Source organism: Crocodylus porosus, unplaced genomic scaffold (assembly GCF_001723895.1).
Source record: "Crocodylus porosus isolate Cpor-Errol unplaced genomic scaffold, CroPor_comp1, whole genome shotgun sequence".
Taxonomy (NCBI): domain Eukaryota; kingdom Metazoa; phylum Chordata; order Crocodylia; family Crocodylidae; genus Crocodylus; species Crocodylus porosus.
This window is the reverse complement of record NW_017728948.1, coordinates 12,095,118-12,114,274: the sequence shown is the minus strand read 5'-3', so window position 1 is coordinate 12,114,274 and position 19,157 is coordinate 12,095,118. Positions and strand designations below refer to the sequence as shown.

At 42.9% G+C, this 19,157-nt stretch overlaps 1 protein-coding gene across 2 annotated transcripts in view; it reads right to left on the bottom strand.

Annotated features, from left to right (window-relative positions):
* Positions 1 to 9,637: 9,637 nt before the first annotated feature.
* Positions 9,638 to 19,157, bottom strand: part of UVSSA (UV stimulated scaffold protein A) — an 81,587-nt gene continuing 72,067 nt past the window's right edge. For both annotated transcript variants that reach the window (XM_019553044.1, XM_019553045.1), the window contains 2 exons: positions 14,737 to 14,917; positions 9,638 to 9,998 (listed from right to left, as the gene is read on the bottom strand). In XM_019553044.1, coding sequence (XP_019408589.1) covers positions 9,905 to 9,998; positions 14,737 to 14,917 — 275 coding nt within the window. In that variant the 3' untranslated portion in view covers positions 9,638 to 9,904. The remainder of the gene's footprint in view (positions 9,999 to 14,736; positions 14,918 to 19,157) is intronic.

Sequence of the window (19,157 nt, the reverse complement as noted above, 5' to 3'; positions counted from 1 at the left end):
CAAGGTCTGGAACGGGCTCCCAAGGGAGGTGGTGCTCTCCCCTACCCTGGGGGTCTTCAAGCGAAGGCTAGATGTGTATCTAGCTGGGGTAATGTAAGCCCAGCACTCTTTCCTGCTTATGCAGGGGGTCGGACTCAATGATCTATTGAGGTCCCTTCCGACCCTAGCATCTATGACTCTATGAATCTATGAACCATAACACTGAAGCAAGGTCATTTTGTCCCACAACCCCCATGATTTTTAAACCACTTACAACATTTTCCTCTGTCTAGGTGTCCATTGGAGCACCCCCCACCACTTTTTGAAACAGCCTGGGTATATCAAACTCATATAAGCTTGTGCTATATTCATGTCTAAGATGGGTAACATGATTGTCTGGCAGACTGAAAAAAACCCCCCCAAAACGCATTGACACTTGGTCCCTTACTATAGCCTTGCTAGCATTGCAAGGGATACAGTTTGCTAAGGTGGGAGTCCAAGTCAGCCCATGCAGAATCTGGTCTTTTCTGTTATAGAAATGGAGAATGGTATTCCTTAAAGGAAGATGGTATCAGCCCCCTTCCCTGCTCAGACTCCTGGAGTGGCAGGAAACTTTTCCAAAATTTTAATGGACACCAGGGGAGGCTCGGGGGCAAAGGATTCTGAACACGATATTAGGAAACAAACATTGACAGAAACAACAGTCAGAAGGGAAAATAGTGGCAATTGTCTTGAGAAACTGCAAACGTGGAAATAAGTTCCCCGACTACAGCTAACAGGTCATTCCAGTGTGCTGCAAAAGAGGAATCTAGATCAGTGGTTGGCAACCTTTTAGGAGCAGCAGGCCAAACAACTCGTGGAAAGCAAGTCAACAGCCTGCAATCTGGCTGTTGAATTGCTGCTGATGTCCCAGCTTTGTGGGCTAGATCTAGCCTGCAAGCCATAGGCTGCTGACCCTTGGTCTACAGTCACTGAATGAATTCTCTCTCTTCAAGGCTGGAGAATCAGGCCCGCATAGCAAAACTTTTCTCATATTGTACCTTAGTAGCTCCAAGTGAAACCTGGATTTCAAATGTTGGGTCCAATGTTCAAACCGTGGCTTCTTAACAGGCATTCAGATCCTGACCTTCAACTCAGCAAGTAAGTCTGTAGAACTGGCGCTGGGACACTCGCTCTAGGTGTCCAGGCTTTGAAGGTGTTTTGCCCATGTAAAAAGCACCAAGCATTCACTGGCTCCAACTTTCTGGCTGATGAATCTGAGTGTTTGTGAGGTCCTCATTTGCCCTTGAATGGGCAACAAGGCTCCAGAGTATATTCACTGAACAGCAAAAGGGGAGGAACGTAAAATTCAGCACAGTGATTCAGACCTGGCTTGTTGAATTGGACATCCTGCCTTCAGCAGTAGCCACCATTCAAGACTTCAAGTGGTGAAAGAAAGCATATAGATCCTTGACCTTGAATAAGGTTGTCATGGGGTAGCATCCATCTCGCCCCTAGCAGGGAACAGCACGAGGTTTTTGTTACCCATAGTTTTTCCTTCTATAACTACATATATAATCAGTTGTAAATCCCGTGGTAGTGGGTGATTCTAGGACCTCTGGAGCCAACCTGTATTCCAGGGTGAGCATACATGGTCCCAAGCACAGGAGCACACAAGAGGCTTTGAAGCAGTAGCTTTCTGTTCAGTGTCAATATGCAGAAGTGCTCCATGAATAGGGCTCAGCACTGCAAACTAAAACACATATCCAGGGGTCTCCCCCCCACCTCCCCAAAAAACCCAACAAACTTACCAAGGTAACCTATGAACAAAGTCATTTCTGCTCTCTTCATGGAGAAAGCAGCTTAGTGCATCATTCCTGTAGGATTCAGAGAACACCAGGAAGCAAAGAAAATGTCCAGTGCAATTTTACAGATGATGAGCAAGAGTCCAGTTTAGGAACACAGTTCCATTCTTGCATGGACTGATGTAAACCAGGAGCAAATCTCATGGAAGTAAGTGGCTTTCCATCAGTGAGAGGAGAATCAGGTCCTGAAATATTAATGACAGTCAGTGACATGCTGTGTCACCTTGGGCAGGTCCCTTGGCCACTCCAAGAGCCATTTTTACCATCTGTTAACTAGAGATAAATGACACTCAGTTCTGTGAAGCACTTTAAGATTCAAAGATGACAAATGCTCTGTGCATTACCACCATCACCATTCAGAGTGAAGTATTTGAGCTGCAGGCTAGATTTGCTTTGGACATGATCCTGTGAGGTGCCAAGTACCCTTTAGCAGTCCAAGAGCCTCAGCACTGTATGTGATCACACTTTTATTTCCCTCCCCCAGTCTATTTCCCCCTTTGGTAAAATAAAAAGACTGATAAAGCAGTACCTGATTACAGCCCTTGTTACTGCTTGTAGCAGACTCTTTGCATCCTGGCATCACTGTAGTTTCCCAATTACAAGAATACTATTTTAAAAAACAAAACAAAAAAACAAGATACCCAAAAGCAATTTTCAAACACACAGTATCATTTATTATATTTTCCATATACCTTTTATAGTGTGTGAGGATAAGAGAGCTTCATAATGGCATTATAAATATAGCAAATTAATGGTGGATGCAATGCCAACACCTTGTCATTATGCAAATTGGAATGTCGGCAGAAACAGTTATTCAACAATCCCTTTAGAAGTAACTGGATGGTTAATGCTGCTCGTTATGTCTAAACTAATTAGCACCACATTTAAACCATTTTAATTAAGCTTTTTTCTTAACCCCTTGATGCCAGAATACTGAATTAATTTCTCAGGATTCCCAATACCAAGTGCTAATGCAAAATGCATTAATGCTTCTGGGAAGAACTCTGGAGTTATGCTCAGGGTGATAATAGGCTTAGCACTAAAAACTGAGAAGGTGGATCTCAGCCAGGAGCCCATGACAGAGCTCCTGATGTAGGCAGACAAGGGTGGAGAGAGAGGGATCAGGTTGAACCTGTGGCTTGCAAAATGTGTGTTCTCTCTTGCCCTTCTTGGCGCTCTCATCTATCTTTGCAATCCAAGGCAATGAGATCCAGGTGTGGGAGAGAGCAGGGCCTGGACAACTCTGTGTTGCATGGGGGTGAGCCAAACAGGTGCATGTTGTCTTTCTTCAGCCCAACATAAATTACCTGGAAATTATCTTAGCACAACTCACAGTTATAACACTCGATTCATAGATGCTAGGACAGATTGCACAGGGCAGATCCCTTCTCTCAATGAGATCCAAGGACCCTGAGAGTGGGGCTTTCCTGGAGCTGTAAAGACAAGCAGTTGGTGGGGGTACAGGTGCCCATGTGAGGTAGAAACCTTTTGGACAGGTGATTCTAGCTCCTTTGGATCCCAGGAACAATATTAACACAGGATGGTCTCTCTTTCCTCCAGCTCGAGAGTCTAGTCATTTACCAGGACTTCCATGTACAAGCTCCGGCAGCAAAGTTGCCCATGTTCTACGTGTACTATTATGGACCAATTATCAGACCCAACAGCACAGAACAAAATCACAGAGATTATGGATCTAAACATGAGCATGGAGCTCTTGCGCAACCAATCTCCCTGAACAGACACACATCCCCACAGCCTCACTGTTTGCCATCAAATACCATTAGGATTTTGGGGAGTTACACATTCATTATAGTCTCCGTTATAATCTTTATATGCATCAGGGCATTGTGAGACTCTAGACAGGCCATAGCCACCTCCTTATACATTTGGCCAAGATCTTCCTGATCTCCAGTCTGAGATGAATCAGAGAAAACTATCATATACGCAGCTCAGGAAGCACTGGCATAAGAGCCAAATCCTTGGTGGAAAAGGAGCAATTGACAGCTATCTGAGTATAGCTGAACAGCTGCTCCCAGAGATTGTCTTGGTCTGCTGTACTCAGTCTTTGGGCTACAGCTTTTAATCATTCTAGGCCATAACTTACAGTTTGGACAATTATGACAACCTGATCTCTTTCCCCGCCCTGTAGAAATTGCTGGCCTTGCCCCATCCAATCCTCTGTATCCCCTTTCACAATCTCTAGATATAAATGGGGCCATTGGCCACTCAGTCGTGAATCCTACACTAGGCTTGAATGAAGAATATCATCCTTCTAATCATGATACCTGGGGAACAGATCAGGATCGCCACTTCCACCCTCTGCTTCCAAATAACCTTCTTGATCTCTTCTGATCCAGGTGCTATCAGACCACAACTGCTACCGTTCCTCTAAACCAGCATATGGTGTTTCTAAGCTGTGGGCAGGAACAGCCCATCTGGGGTCTGAGATGGGCTGATGTTCTCACTCACCCACTGCCACTGCTTCACTTTGCACCCCTGCTGTGGCATTGGTGCAGCTCCCCACTATCTGACCCTGGCACAGCTCCTGACCAGGGCACAGGTGAAGCCAGTGCCACAGTCATGTCACCAAAGTCCCCTGACTCCATGGGCCAGATCTGGCATATGGACTGTATGCTCCTGACCCCTACTCTAAATTGCTTTAATTCCCTCACCCTCAGCTGCCCAGTTCTTCCTTCATGCATACTATGGTCTCTTCCAGCACATTGAATAGGCTAAATTGCAGCAACTAAGCCCCTTGCGCTTCCTGTTAGTAGTCTTCTGCTTGCTAAAGTGTTTTGTGGTGGTAGGGTGCTGCTACTGCTGACAGCACTGTCTGCTTCCAGTTGCATGGTGTCTACCACACACTTCCCTCTGAAGCTATTTTCTTCCTCTGATTCTTTTATCTTAACCTCCAGCCTCTATTTTTCCTCTTGCAGGAATCACTTTCTTTCTATAGTACATTTGCCTACTACTAAGAGTCCCCTTAATAAAGCTTCTTTCCTCCTCCTCCTCTTCTTGTTTAGGTTTTTTGGTACTATACACACTCCTCTCCCATTTTATACTTGACTCTATCCATGGATTATTCCGTTGGCATTGCCCCCTTTTCCATAATGGACCACTGTAGTTTGATACCCATTTTTAATATCCCTCATAGTGGTTATGAGCTGTTTCAGGCAGAAAGTATTCACAGGTATCTCCTCCTCCACAACCTTGTCTACTATATGCTAATTTCCTCTGAGAGAGGCAGGTCTCAACCTGCTATTATCACAGGTCCTTAATATTTCTTTTACTCTCTAAAATCCACCTGAATTCCTGTTATCTTGGCACCCAGGGATGCCAAGAGTGTTGCCAAATGGTCTAAGACCTTAGCAATTCTTGGCACAGTGCTTGGAGATGGACAAATCAAACTCTCCTTAGGCAAGTAAGAATACAAACAATGGACAGCTCTCCTGTCCTCAGACAGGCTTCTAGCTATCTCATGGTTGGTGTGGGCATACTTTACCCATTCAGGGAACCAGACAAGCTCCAATAGATTCACCAAAGAGCCTAGATCCATGTATCCTCTCTCCCTTACCTTGTCTCCTGTCTTTTCAGGAAACAGTTTTTATATCCCAGTAGCTCCCTCCACTGCCCAGCAACCCGCAGCTGGTGGCTGTTAGGCAAACAACATCCAGAAACTTTTAACAGAATCCCCAACAATGTATATACATAGCACGTATTTAAAATTCCTGGCAGACTACAGGTGGGGAGACAGCTCAAACCATACATCTTGGCTACAGCTAGCATAAGGACATGCTTATCAGGAACTGAGAAATATTTTCCATCTAAGGAAACACTTTCTAGTATAATAAATTCTATAATGGTGGCTGCCTATGGTAATTTGCTATGATCATGCACACTACTCTACAAGACACGATCCTATGTCCTCACAGAATAATTTGCATGGCATGTGTTTTGCTTTGCTCCCACACACACTCCTAGAGATGGTTTCCAAGAGACATTAAGAATTGTAGCTTACTGATGGAAATCCTCAACTAAGACATGATTGCTAAGGCCAGGGCTAGTTCCAGCTCTAAAGACATTGCAATCACTGGCCTTAGTGCCCGTGACTACCATGGCATTTTTGTTCAGCTGTTTGGAAAGGAGTCCCGGCTGAAAGAGGGCTGCTTTCAGTCAAAACTCCTGCTCATAGACTCGCACCTCATTTCCAGCATTTCCATGTGGTTTGTACTAGCTTCTGATCATTACCATTTTTGTTCTCTCCAGAGTTTTTCTTTGCTTTTAAATGAAAACGCTGCTTTTCAAGAGTCTAGGCAGGTCAGCATCAGTTCTAGCAGTCTATGTCAGTCTAGCTTGAATTTAGCCAACATCTCAGTTTGTGTAGTTGTCACCCTCTGAGGTTAAAAAATAGGAACATCACCAGAAAGTGATCACATGCCATTTTTCCCAGAGCTCAGTAGTGAAGGAGATGGAGAATGTACTCACTTTCAGGTATTAATGCTGTGAGAGACCTAATACCACATCCCGACCTTCATAATTGCAATGCCCAAATCAGACCACAAAGAAACACTTTACATAGTCTCTGCACCACCTCATCCCACAGAACACCCAAGCAGGAGAGTGCAGAGCCCCATAGGTTTTCTTTCCTTTTTCTCCTATTTCAAATCCACAGAAGTTAAGAGTGACCATTTCTTGGTTCGTAGTCTCAACGAGTCACATAACTCTCACCTCGGTGCTTCATTCAGATCCCAAGCAGCATCAAAATCATAATCGCCATCGTCTCTTACTCATTCTAGGTTTTATTTCTTACCTGCAGGTAACATGCTCAGATGAGAGTAATGGATGAGAAACTGCAGTTGGCACCAATCACCCTCATACTAAAGTTCAAACAGCACTGCTGATTGCAGCACAAGTGCCTGCTTGGAAAATACTCACTAAACTTTATCGGAGCTTTACCTTTTTGGTATAAACTAAATACCAGCCCCTCCGCAGCATTCAAGCACTTAATTTCCTTGGTTTTCTCTTAAGATATCACTGTTCTGAGAATGAAAGTGGGGAGAAACAGCAGACAAAAATCAGGGAAATTAATTAAGCCTTTTGGTCAGTTATCAGTTTCACTTGATTTGAAACCGAGATCTGAGAGGTAGAGAATATCCAGGTCTTGCTTATGTTACAAGAGGTGGGAAGGACCAGATTATAAAATGGCTGATAGGAATGAAGCCTGAGTATATTGGAGAGATGTATAACAGACCACAGTCTGCCTCTTTTAAGAAGGAACAGGCACATCAACAGAGATTAGGGTAAAAAAAATGAGAGCATAGAAAATTAACAGATCAGCTCTGATACTACACAGGAACTAAGAGGGGGAAAAAACCTGCATCAGAAGAAAGGGTTAGGAACAGGAAGTGCTTGACTGAAGATTTAGTGCTTGGTGGTGAAACTATAAAAATCCCTAAAATGGAAGGGAAAAAGGTGACGGCTCAGACCATAAAGGATTCTACCAGGCTTGATCAGGGGTAGAAGGCCCTTACATTTTATTTTCAAATGAACCAAGAGACAAGCGAGTACATGGGCTGGTGTTAGAAACCCTCTTCCCAAATCTATTCCTAGCAGAAACCCCAAATCTAGGAAATAGAGAATCAGCTGAAAGCTCCCAGTCTACTAGGAACTCTAGTCCATCTAGCTGAACTGCAGGGCACTGAAATCCCAACAACGGGTGCTGGTAGAAATTTCTGAGGCGGCCAGGTATGGTGGCTTCAGGTGCAACAGATATTGAAATATGCTGCTTACCTGCCATTCTCTGAATTCTCTTCATGGTGAAATAATCTGAAGAAATGGGTTGATGGATTAATCTGGACAGGGAACATTATGTTCCTAAATGGCAAAGGCAAAAATAACTTTGAGAGCTAGACTGAGAAGTCTAGGTTGGTGTGAAGTAGAATATTGTCTGCCATTGAGAGCCCACAGGTTTCTCTAGCTTCCTCAAATAAAATGGTCTGTTTCCACACTGGAAGAGGTGAGATTTGACCTCAAAAAGAGGTGGCAGAGGCAGGCCTATGAGCAAGGAGCAGAATTTGCATTGTTCCATCCCTACTCTAATCCCATCCCCAAAGCCACATGTGTAGTTAGTTAGAGCTAGCCATCTATGGAGCAAACCACTGGCTGTGAAATCTTGAGGTAGTCTGCAGATCCTCATTCAACATGGACGAAGGTGTGAGCTCTTGGAGGGACTCCGATCCTGTGGGGTGATCTGTATGTCAACATCAAGTCCATTTTAATTCTGTCTTACACTAATCGGGGCCAGATTTGGAGCGAGGCCTCCTACATTCTAGACTGGATGCAACCTGTACGTAGCAGGACGACAGCAGCATGACCAACTTGTAATAAATTCAGACAGGATAAACCAACTGCTGTGTTTGCAGAAAACTTTCGAATGTTTCCCTCCCTGTTCTGGGAGGGGATCAGGGTGGAAAGCAGTGGAAAAGCCAAACAAGATAAAAGAAACAAAAGTGAAGAACAGGGAGCAGAAGTAACAATAGGGGATCCAGTGTTTGCCAAAGGGGTTTTCATACAAACTCCTTTGGCCTGTGCCACTGCGCATACACGTGACTTGGTATTTGCCTCCACTGACCCTGTGCTGTACAAAGTTTTTTCTTTGTCAGCTAGACTGATTGCTGAAATGGTTTTGTTTCCAGGTGGAATCAAGACCTTTGACGTTCTGGTCCTCAGTGAACTATAATTTAGAACTTCAAGTTGTGGTGATCTGGAATTACAGCTTCTAAATATCTATACCACGGAGAACAAGAAACCTTCCAAATGGCAAAGCACGCAAGATAAATGATCAAGATTCAGCATTAATTGCTTTCTAAGCAGTACTTACTCAAGTCAAGATGTGTACTTGGCAGAGTTATAAATTAGCTTTTGTCTGATCTGGTCAGTCACTAGACTGAGAAGATTTTAAATTCTTGCAGAGTACCTGATGCATGAGAAACACCTTGGAAAGAGAGACAGGACCTCAGTTAACATCACACAGAGCAGGAGGAACTGTTCTGAGGTGTATGCGTGGAGTATTTTATTTACAGTTTATGCAGTTCCCTTTAAAACACAACTTTATGCATGCCAGGCCCCCTGGATACTTTGCTCAGCACTTTGTTCTGTAACCCCAGCGCCTTGTGTTTTCGAGGCAGGGCAAAGATGACACCTTGATCAACACTGGCTTCACACTGAGAAGCATAGTAAGTAATGCACTGTGAAAAATTCTGGCTGGATTCCTCCACCAGACTATTGCGTGGGGCAGACTCTCTCAAGGATGCCGACAAGATGGACCTTCTGGCCACAGTTTAACCCTTTCAAGAGCATGTGCCAGGAAACAGGTGCACAGGAATAGGTTTAGCATACAGTTTTTCAACACTCCACTGCCATTTTATAACAAGAGAAACAGCTCATTCAGAAACGTTCTGGATGCAATGCCCCCTGTTCTAGCTCACAGTCCTTAAGATTCACTCTTTTCACCATGTCATCAAGCTCTTGAAGCTCTTTGCATGCAGGCCCAGGTATTTTTATAAGCATTATAGGAACTATGATGAGGCTTGCCATAATAGATTTTCAAGGGTTGCAGGCTGAGCAGTGGGGAAATACACTGCACACAAATTAGCTACACAAACTTTCATTTTCAGCTGTTCTTGAGGAAGGCAGGATAGTCACACACACACACAAACTTTAAGCAGACCCATATTGGCATCAAAGTGTACACATTACCTTGGTCTATTAAGACAAGAACATCTCAGCATTTTAATTAGAATATGTAGAAGCCATAAAGCTTGTTCCATTTAATGCAAGTTTCAAGTACTTATCAATTTGTTAAATGCATACAATTATGTACAGCCATGTCTCTGCTACAATCCATGTTTGTTATGTTCATTATCAAATATTAAGTTACCAGAAGTTGACACTAATTAAAAAAATAACCCCATTAAAATATATACAGCACAATATTTTAGTTGGAATATAAAGGCCTTTGTGAAGTGTTTTGTATAGCTGCAGTCTTGTTAATCCTCCTTTTGGTCCTGTCTTATTGTGATTTAATTCAATGCGTAGTTAAACTGGTTTGCAAACTTCTCATGCTTTTTTCTGTCCATTCGATTCATTGCTTTCACCACTCGCTTCATAGCCTCTCTGTAAAAAGAAAGCAAGACATTAAAATAGAGCTAAGTTGATTCTACGTGCACACTCATGGGGAATGTTTATGACTGTTAGCAAAAAAAAAAAATGGAAGGAGCTATGATTAATCACTAATCAGGCCTCTGAACACTGCACTGATGAGGCTGAACAAATTTGTCATGTTAACCAAATTAGCTGCAGCAATACAAATAGTTTTAATTCAGCAATGATTTTATTAACAGGAGTAAACAAATTAAAGTCTTTTTTCAGTTTAATGGCTCTACATGCCACCCTCCCTGCACTGTCTTTAGCAGCCAAACATTTGAATTGGGATTTTCAAAAGCATCTAAATGTCTTAAGAGCACAAGTCTGATTGAAAAAGTTACATGAACTAAGCTTCCAAACCACTTTTGGAAAATCCCACCCTCGAAATTTTATGGAGCATTTCTTATGAAAGGAAAAGATAATGTGAAACAAGGCTTTCTAGCAGACAACAATAAAAAGCTTCAGGGTGTGGGTTTTTGTTTTTAACCAAAAAGACACTTATTGTAAATTGGATCCATCTGAACTCAAAACTAGTGATTTCACATATGCCGTTTAATGGGCTTATTCTTCAATTCAAACAGCCATAACAAGATACTTGGAGCAACTACGTCCCAAAAAATTATTCACCAACTACCTAAATAAGACTTTCTTTTTGTCATGCCCATCCATACCTCCATTTCTGGGATAGACACAGCAGCTGTTGAATCTACACACACTACAAGATACAGTGAAAGTGGAGAATACCATGCAACTTCATTTAGCAGGGCAGATGTAGGGAGGTGGAACAGAAAATTAATCACAACCCAGCGTAACCTGGACTTAAGAGCTAACACTCGGCACTCGGTAGACGTGAAATGGGATCTTTAATGATTAGTAGTGGCCAGAACTGACATCTCCTTCCTTGAGCGGTGCCTGCTGTGCAGAGAGACCTCCACCAAAAGGAATCCACTTTCTGAAAGGGAGGTGCAGAAAGAACAAACTTGGACTTCCCTAAACATCTGCTAGCTCTAGCTAGGGCAAGGGGCTCTGAGGTTGCTGCTCTTGCTTCTGCTGTGGAGGGTAGATTAAGGTTTCCCCTCTTCCTGTGGCTATTTTTTCAGCTGGGGAAGTGAAAATCCCAGTATCCCCCAGCCAATTCTCTTGTAAAGCCTGGAACAGAGCCTAGCATGTGGAGGGGAGGGGAATGGAGAACACGGGTCCCCCTATGAACCCCACCTAGGAGAACAGCAGGATTGGCGTGGCAGCAGCAGGACCCTGCAACGTGGTGGGGACTGGTACCACTATAAATTTGACCAGGGGAGGAAGAGATATGGTTTAACTTGCTTTAAGGTTAGTAAAACCAGGTAAGGTGAATGGGACAGCCAAACTGTGCTCTGAGCACACGTACTGTGGCAGGCCCAATACTCAGATACGTGTGTGCTACATATAGAAGCCATGCTCTACCAGAGTCTGGAGTTCCCCCCCTCCTTTGGTCGTTTTTAATACCAACAGCTCGGGTGCTAAGGGATGCTGCTTTCCCATTTTTGCATACACACACATGTGGTGGAGTGTCGTACTAGTGACCATGGAGTGTAGAATGAAGGAAAGAAACTGAGGAGAGTGTCACGACTGCTTGAGCATATGGCAACCTTTGTTTCCTCCACTGGAGAATGTGTTAGGAGTGATTTGAAGATTCATCCTTTGTAAGCTTATTGGACAGAAAACCTCAGTTTCAGAGCCATCAGATGTCTGGAACTGTGTCCCTCCACCCCCCAGCCCAGCTCTCTTTACAAAGAGAGGAATTTTTTCCTATTCCACAAAGCCCTAAAGTTCTGCTCAGCTGGGGAGTGGACAGGCAAAGAGCTCCATCCAGTTTCAAAAAATAGTGCCGATTCTAGCTGCCCACAATTTTACTACAGAAATCTGGCTCTCAGAAGTCTCTGCCCTGCACCGTGTGGCTGATAACAGACTGAAGCAATTACTGTATGTCAGGACCCAGATATCCTCAGACTTCATTTCTGAATCAGTGGTAGCCATAGCTGCAAATGTCTGGCCTGCAAGGTAGTCAACAGACAGAGGATGCTGACCACCTAGCATGATCGAGGTCTTCATGCTTTTCAGCTTGGGCTGTTATAGTGATAGCAAAGTGCCGTAAGCAGCACTCTGGCTCCCTCAATATAAGTAACTGCTCCCTGAAACTTTCCCTCTGAAAGCTATTTTGAAATATCTAAAACCAGAGGAACCTTCCCATAATGCTTTTAAATGAATGAATTAAAGCTTCCCTCGGCACCAGTTGCAAGAAATGTCAATATTCTGAAAAACACATTGGAAGTGGTGTCTCTTTAATAAAAACTCTGCTAGAAAAATTAACGGATATTGTAGCTCTGGTCTTGTCAAAATGAGGAAAACATGGTCATGGTTTTGCACTTCAAATATTATCTAATTGGTAGGAGAAAAGTGAGCCTTTAGCACTGCACTGTGGCCTTGACACTTTCATGTCATGTAGGTTTTACATTAGCACCACTGGGTTGTGCGATACTGTAAATGAAATGAGATCCCACTCTGATGATCTGTGTGCGATTTCACTTAACTTTATTGGCAGACCAGAGCCTGGGTTTATCACCTGTACATTTCAAGTAATTTGGGGTTGTTATAAAGAGCCAAGGTTATCATCTTGTTTAGTGCTGCAAACCATGAAACCTATTAAAACATGACAGGTTTGATTCCCCACGCCTGGCACTAACACACACTCAAAATCATTAGCACAAAGCATAGTAAACCAAAAACAGCTTTTTAAATTTATTTTCTAAAGGCGGATGTGAAATTCTGATTATTAGAACTTTATGACTTATTGACTCCTCTGACTACGATCAGATGATATGAGAATTTCACAGAACATGCGATACTTTGTGACCAAAAACAACGTGGATTTTTTTTAACTTGTAACAACCATTACATCAGACAAGGGAAAATATAGTTTTGAAACATATATTATCCCAAGGATGCTCTTTGATTAGTTCAGTCAGGTTCTTAGGATATAATCCAGCCTCCATGATTGCTTAGGAAACACTAAATAGTTCACTTTTTGATTTGTTGACTTGTTTATGCTGTTCCACTTGCTTTGGTCATACTACTCATACCATTGGCCATGTGTAGGGGGTGAATGCAGGTGCACGTGCACCCCCTGAGGTCGGCTGTGCACCTCCTAGAAGGGCCAGCTGTGAAACTGGAAGAGCACTTCTGATTTTGCTGCTGGTTTGGCGATTGGCCACTGAGGGACTCCCCCCCAGTTGGTGATCGGCTGCTGCTGGGAGACACCCCTCCTCCCCCTTCAGTGATCTGGTGCCCTCCAGGACTTGGAAGGCACCAGTCGCCCATGGCTTATACTGTTTGAAATTTTCCACAGAGTGCCATGAGACACAGCAATCCCCCGGACCCAAAAGACATTTGCTGTTGGGTCCCGGGGTTTGGGGAATCAAGAAGCAAGTTCAGAGTGGCCGAGAGTCTGCAGTCACTCCCTTTGCATTGCTCAGTGCTGTCTTCAGAATAGGAGGGGAGGGGATGCAGTTCAGTCTGGGGTTGGCTCAGCAAAGACTGGATGGTGGGGTGGGTGTCTCCAGCGCTGGCTGGGCAAACCCGACCAAATTCCATCTGCTCCCTTCCTCTGCTCCCATTCTTTGTCAACCCAGCCCTACTCCTAGCATGTGCTGATACAAGTTAACGAAGGTGCTCTGCTTTGGAGCATCTTCATCTGAACTCTCATGTAATGAGGGTTCAGTCTGTTGCAGAATTGAGCCCTTTTAAAGTGCTCTGCAGCCACTTGTATCAGCACCCCAAGACCCAAGCTGGGTTCCCTTTTCTTGTGGTCATTACTGCCAGTAACAAATAGTCTTAAACCAGAGTTCAGCTTCTTATTCCCTTGACACACGTATGTAAGCATATGTAAATAGGCTCCAGCAAACTCCTCTGTAGATGCAAAGGTTCAAATAAGGCCAACCAGAGTAAACAATAGTACCATTACTTTTGTCAGGGCAGGCAGCAGATAGGATTCTAAATATATACTGGCAAACCACACTACAATTAAAATGGGATAGTTACTGTGCTTGATGTTAGCTGCTTCCTTCAGCAACCTGAATACCAATGCATAAAAACAGAAAGAGGCCACTTCTTGTTCCACACTATATCAATTTGAGAGATTGAATTCCCAGCATCTGCTCCTTTCACAGCTAGGGGTTTAGGGAAGCAGAACAATAAATCAATGTTTTAGATTTTACTATTGGTCCACCAAATCTATTAATCTATAAGTGTCACCATTTCTGAAACATGAAACTGAAGCTATAAAAATGTATCCTGTGTCATTTTAAGTGTCCTCATTCTCCCTTTTCTCAATCCCTGTACTTTGTGCTCACATATACAAGCTTTCACCTGTTACCAAGGAAGCAGCCACAACTGCACAGGTAGGTTCAAGGAAAACAAACAGAAGACTAAATATCCTTTAAGCACACCTTTATGAATTCCAGTTTCGAAGCATTTCCTCAGGCATGACCCTGTTCATCAATACGTTACTGCCCTTTGCTCCATCCTGTCAAACAAAAACACTACCACGCTATAGTTACTTTTGACGGCCATTTCCATGTCGCTTGTTCAGGTGGAAACAGAAACTAAAATAAAAAATAAAATAAAGCACTGGAGAGGGGTTGAGGGGCTTCAGATAAGGTGACCAGCTTACTTATTGAAGACTTTTTTCTCAAGCCGGGAACGAGATGTGTTAGCCTGCTGTTTCAAGTCAGTCAGATTTGGGTATTTCTTCTTTTTTCCTTTCTTTTTCCCTTTTCCACTGTATCTAGAAGATCCAAGATCTACTCCAACAGCTGCTTCAACCTCTCTCATAAATTCTGGGTCTTGCCATTCTATTGAAAGGGAAAAAGAAAAACAAATGTTTTAAGCCTTAGACAATCCCAGTTAATGCAAGTTGCCTGGAGTATTAAAGCCTGTTCACTCTGAGGGCAAAACTATGTTACAGCAAGGATTTTTATGTAGTAACCACATTATCCGATACTAATAGGGGTAGAGAGCTACTCTACAGCAGAGATCTTTTAAGAAAAAATCATGACCACACTGGTGAAGGGGGATCCTGTTATAGCTCTGCTAGTATCAACTGCTGTGGTTCATACGGTTTCATATAAAGTCATTAGGCATGTTGAGTCAACTTATAATACCACAGCAGCAGAATCCCTGAAAGTACTTCACCTGGCAGAGGTGGCCTAAATAATCTTGCTAAGTGCACACGACACAGACCCTGTGGGTTTGGGAGTCTATAAACTAGAGTAAATTTTGGAAAAATGAAGTTGAAAAAAAAGAAGTGCAGTTAATACCTTCCAAGGGATATTCTATGTGGGAAAGTCTTCCCTTTTAAAACACCTCAACCTCACCAGTTTAATTGCTCAAATCCAAGTTTTTACTAAGCAAAATCTTTAAGTTTGAGAGCTGGAATTCACGCTATCAGTTCCAACTTCAGGACAAAGCACAGACACAATACTTTGGGGAAGTCCATTTCTGGTACAGTTCCTACCGCAATAAAGCCTCTTTCATTGAGTGAAGGAATGGATGCTACTGTGATAATAAGTAGGCTTATTTTACTGGTCAAAGCAGGAGGAAATACTATTCAATTTGCCTTAAAATAGAAAAATCAATCTGTATGCATTTTCAAAAAGGGTATAAATACTCACACACACATACACACACCCGTCCAATCTCTCTCTCTGAGTGTGTGAGAGGGAATGTACACACACACACACACACACACACACACACACACACTACCTGAACTATTTTTAAATAGATTATAGGTTAGGAAAATATAATTAGAAGTGCCACTCTGAAAGGTGGTATTGTCTACTAAGCTGAGTAAAAATGTTAGAAGCCTAGAACTGGTTCTAATGTCTCCCTGTCAATAACCTGTCATGTAGACTCATGCATTTTACTTAACTTTTATAACCAATGCCTTCATTCACAAAATGGGGATAGTAAATTTGCCAGGGTGCTGTTAGGCTTACTAAACCTATAATTTCACTTGTATAGCAAAAACCGATCACAGGCTGGGGCAGAGCTGTAGGTTGTAGCGTTTCAGGTAGGTCAGAGGCTATTCCACTTAGCAGTACGAAAAAGATACTGTTTAGGAGTATTAACACATCTCTGCAGGGAAAGGCTGGATCTAACCTAGTAGTTTTATATATGAAAATAGAGCAAGATTAAAATTAGGCACAGACAAAGGGATAGGGAAAATGGAGCTGTGTTATGAACTGAGAAGAGGAACTATAAAGGGAGAAAATAGAACACACACTTGATAGATCATACGATTTCACAGAGTTTATTTTTTTGAAGTGAAGGAATACAGAGCAGCACAATTCAGATACAGGAACGATTAATCCAAGATTAAGGAAAACTGTCTAAACAGTTTATCTCCCAGTAATAAGAAGGCGTCACAGTTTAGGAACCCAGTGAATGGAGCAATTGTTTAAACACAACGAAAAAATGCCGGCATCCAGTAGAGATGAAATGAGCATTTGAGTAAAATGAAGGAGCAATTTAAAAGCCTTTGAGAAAAATCAATAGAATGCCAGGGAAGAGCAGCCTTTTTGAGCATTGATGGGCCCCTAAAGCTCTTCATACATTGTTACTGAGTTTAGCAGCAGGGAAAAGAAAATTACACAGTTTGCAAGGGTAGGCGGGAATCAATACTGTAGTTAGTAAAGAGATGCTATTTCACATCTGACTGGCCAGCGGCCTGCCTTCACCAGCTTGTCCTGATACCTGTTTGTTAACAAGTCACTAAGGGCTGAAAAACCAGATACTCTTCAGGGTTGACACAAAAAATAGGCACTTAATTTGCTCCTGTGTGCGAACTATTGGAAAAGGATGAACACTGCAGATTAGCAGGTCAGTGTAATCCCTCATGATTCATTGTTTCAGGGCCAAAGAGCCTAAAGCACCATTTTGTGGACAACTGGCTAGAATCTAATATTTTACAGTAAGTATCAAGTAAAAAAAAATGAAACTTGATAATTATTAAAGGAAGAGTTCAGCAGTGACAGTATCGCCAAGACATACTTCAGTCATACATAGCATGAAATGCATTTCTTTTGCATAACTGTTTTTCCATTCAGTAACATAGAGATGAAAATTTAATTTTCCTTGTGACCTGAGCTGGCCTAAAGTTTGGGCAAGAACTATCAATTAATGATAAGAGAGAGCTTCTTTGCATTATCCATTAGAAATTCATGCAGTTAAAAATCAGGAATAGTAAACGCTAATTAAAGTCTATATACATTTATATTTAAAGGAACTGGACTGACTTCTTCAGGCAGGAAAGCTTTGACCTCACTAAAGCTTTAGTCTCTGTCAGCTAGGAAGTGTTGTGAAGGATCCTTCTGAAGTATGGATGCCTACTGAAATTTGTCACTATTCTCTGCCTGCTCCATGATAGTATGAGAGTGGTGCTTCTCAGTAATGGATCTATCACAGATCCCTTGGAGGTTAAAAAAAGGAGTGAAGCAAGGCTGCGTCATTGCTCCAACACACTTCTCAATATTCCTTGCCATGATGCTACATCTGACCACCAACAAGCTTCCAGGCAGAGTGGAGCTAAACTACTGAATGGATGGCAAGCTGTTTAACCTCAGCCAACTCTGAGCCAAAACCAAGCCCACCCCAACAATCACTGAGGCTCCAGTATGCTGACGATGCTGTAGTATGTGCTCACTTGGAAGCAGACCTTCAGGCAATTGCTGACATCTTTACCAAGGAATGCAAGAAAATAGGACTGATGCCTATCATTCAGAAAACTAAAGTCCTCTACCAACAAGCTCCTTTTGAACAGTCCCCAGCTCCAGTAATCCAGTTCCACAGTGAGACTCCGGAGAACGCTGAGTATTTCTTGTACCTCAGAAGCCATCTCTTGCAGAAGGCTGACATCGATGAAGAAATCCAACATGACCACAAACGTGCAAGTGTGGTGTTTGGACACACAAATAAATGGGTATTCGAAGATCATGACATCAGATCCAAAATCAAGCTCATGGTTTATCATAATCTCCACCTTGCTCATGGTTTACGGTTTATCATGATCTCCACCTTGCTGTACAGAGCCGAGACATGGACAATGTACAGGAGACATCTAAGGTTGTTGGAGAAGTACCATCAGTGCTGCCTGAGGAAGATGCTCTGAGTTCCGTGGGAAGAGAGATGCACCAGTGTTAGCGTCCTCCTGCAACCACACCATGAGTATCAAGGTGATGATCATCTGACATCAACTTTATTGGGCTGGCCCTGTCATCCACATGTCCGACTTCAGACTCCTGAAGCAAGTTTTATTCCCCCAGCTCAGCCAAGGCGTACACTCAAGGGGAGGGCAGAGAAAGTACTTCAGGGTTGTCCTTAAGGCTAACTTAAAAAAATGCAACACTGATATCAGCTCGTGGGAGACTATCGCCCAGCAGTGCCCCATATGGAGGAAGAATCTACTGAAGGTATCTCAGTACTCTGAAACCTGACAACAACAACAGGAGATGGAAAAACAGGAGTGGCAGAAACAGGGAGTCGCAGACCAAATGAAGAATCCAGAACCACCCACCCTACATGGAAACACACGTCCGAGCTGCAGTAGAGTCTGTCAATCCTAGATAGGCCTCCTCACTCATCTTCAGACACACAGATAAGACAATCACGGAAGAGATTCATCCCCGACTGGGAGGGATTGCCAAAGAAGAAGATTACAATGACATGCAACGTTGTATTACAAATATCCTAGAAAGGAATACATTTTATATTTAAGAGAAAAAGATCAGTTATTTGGCAAAGGAATGTGTGTGCAAATGTTCCTTTAGAACAGTTATAGTATGTTATCTTGGCTCGAAACGGTAAGCTTTTATACACACCCACCACTCATTCTTTACAGCCTCACAAGACTAGACAGGACACAAACAAGGTTACTGAGGGGTTATCACGGTGTCTTTCCACCACAAACTGCTGTGGTACAGAACCAAAATACCTCCTATGCTCCCACTTCCTCATGCAGTTCAGTGACTGCACACTTCATCATCAGGACTTATCCCGAGGTTTCCACATGTGGAATGCCATTGCTAGGTCACA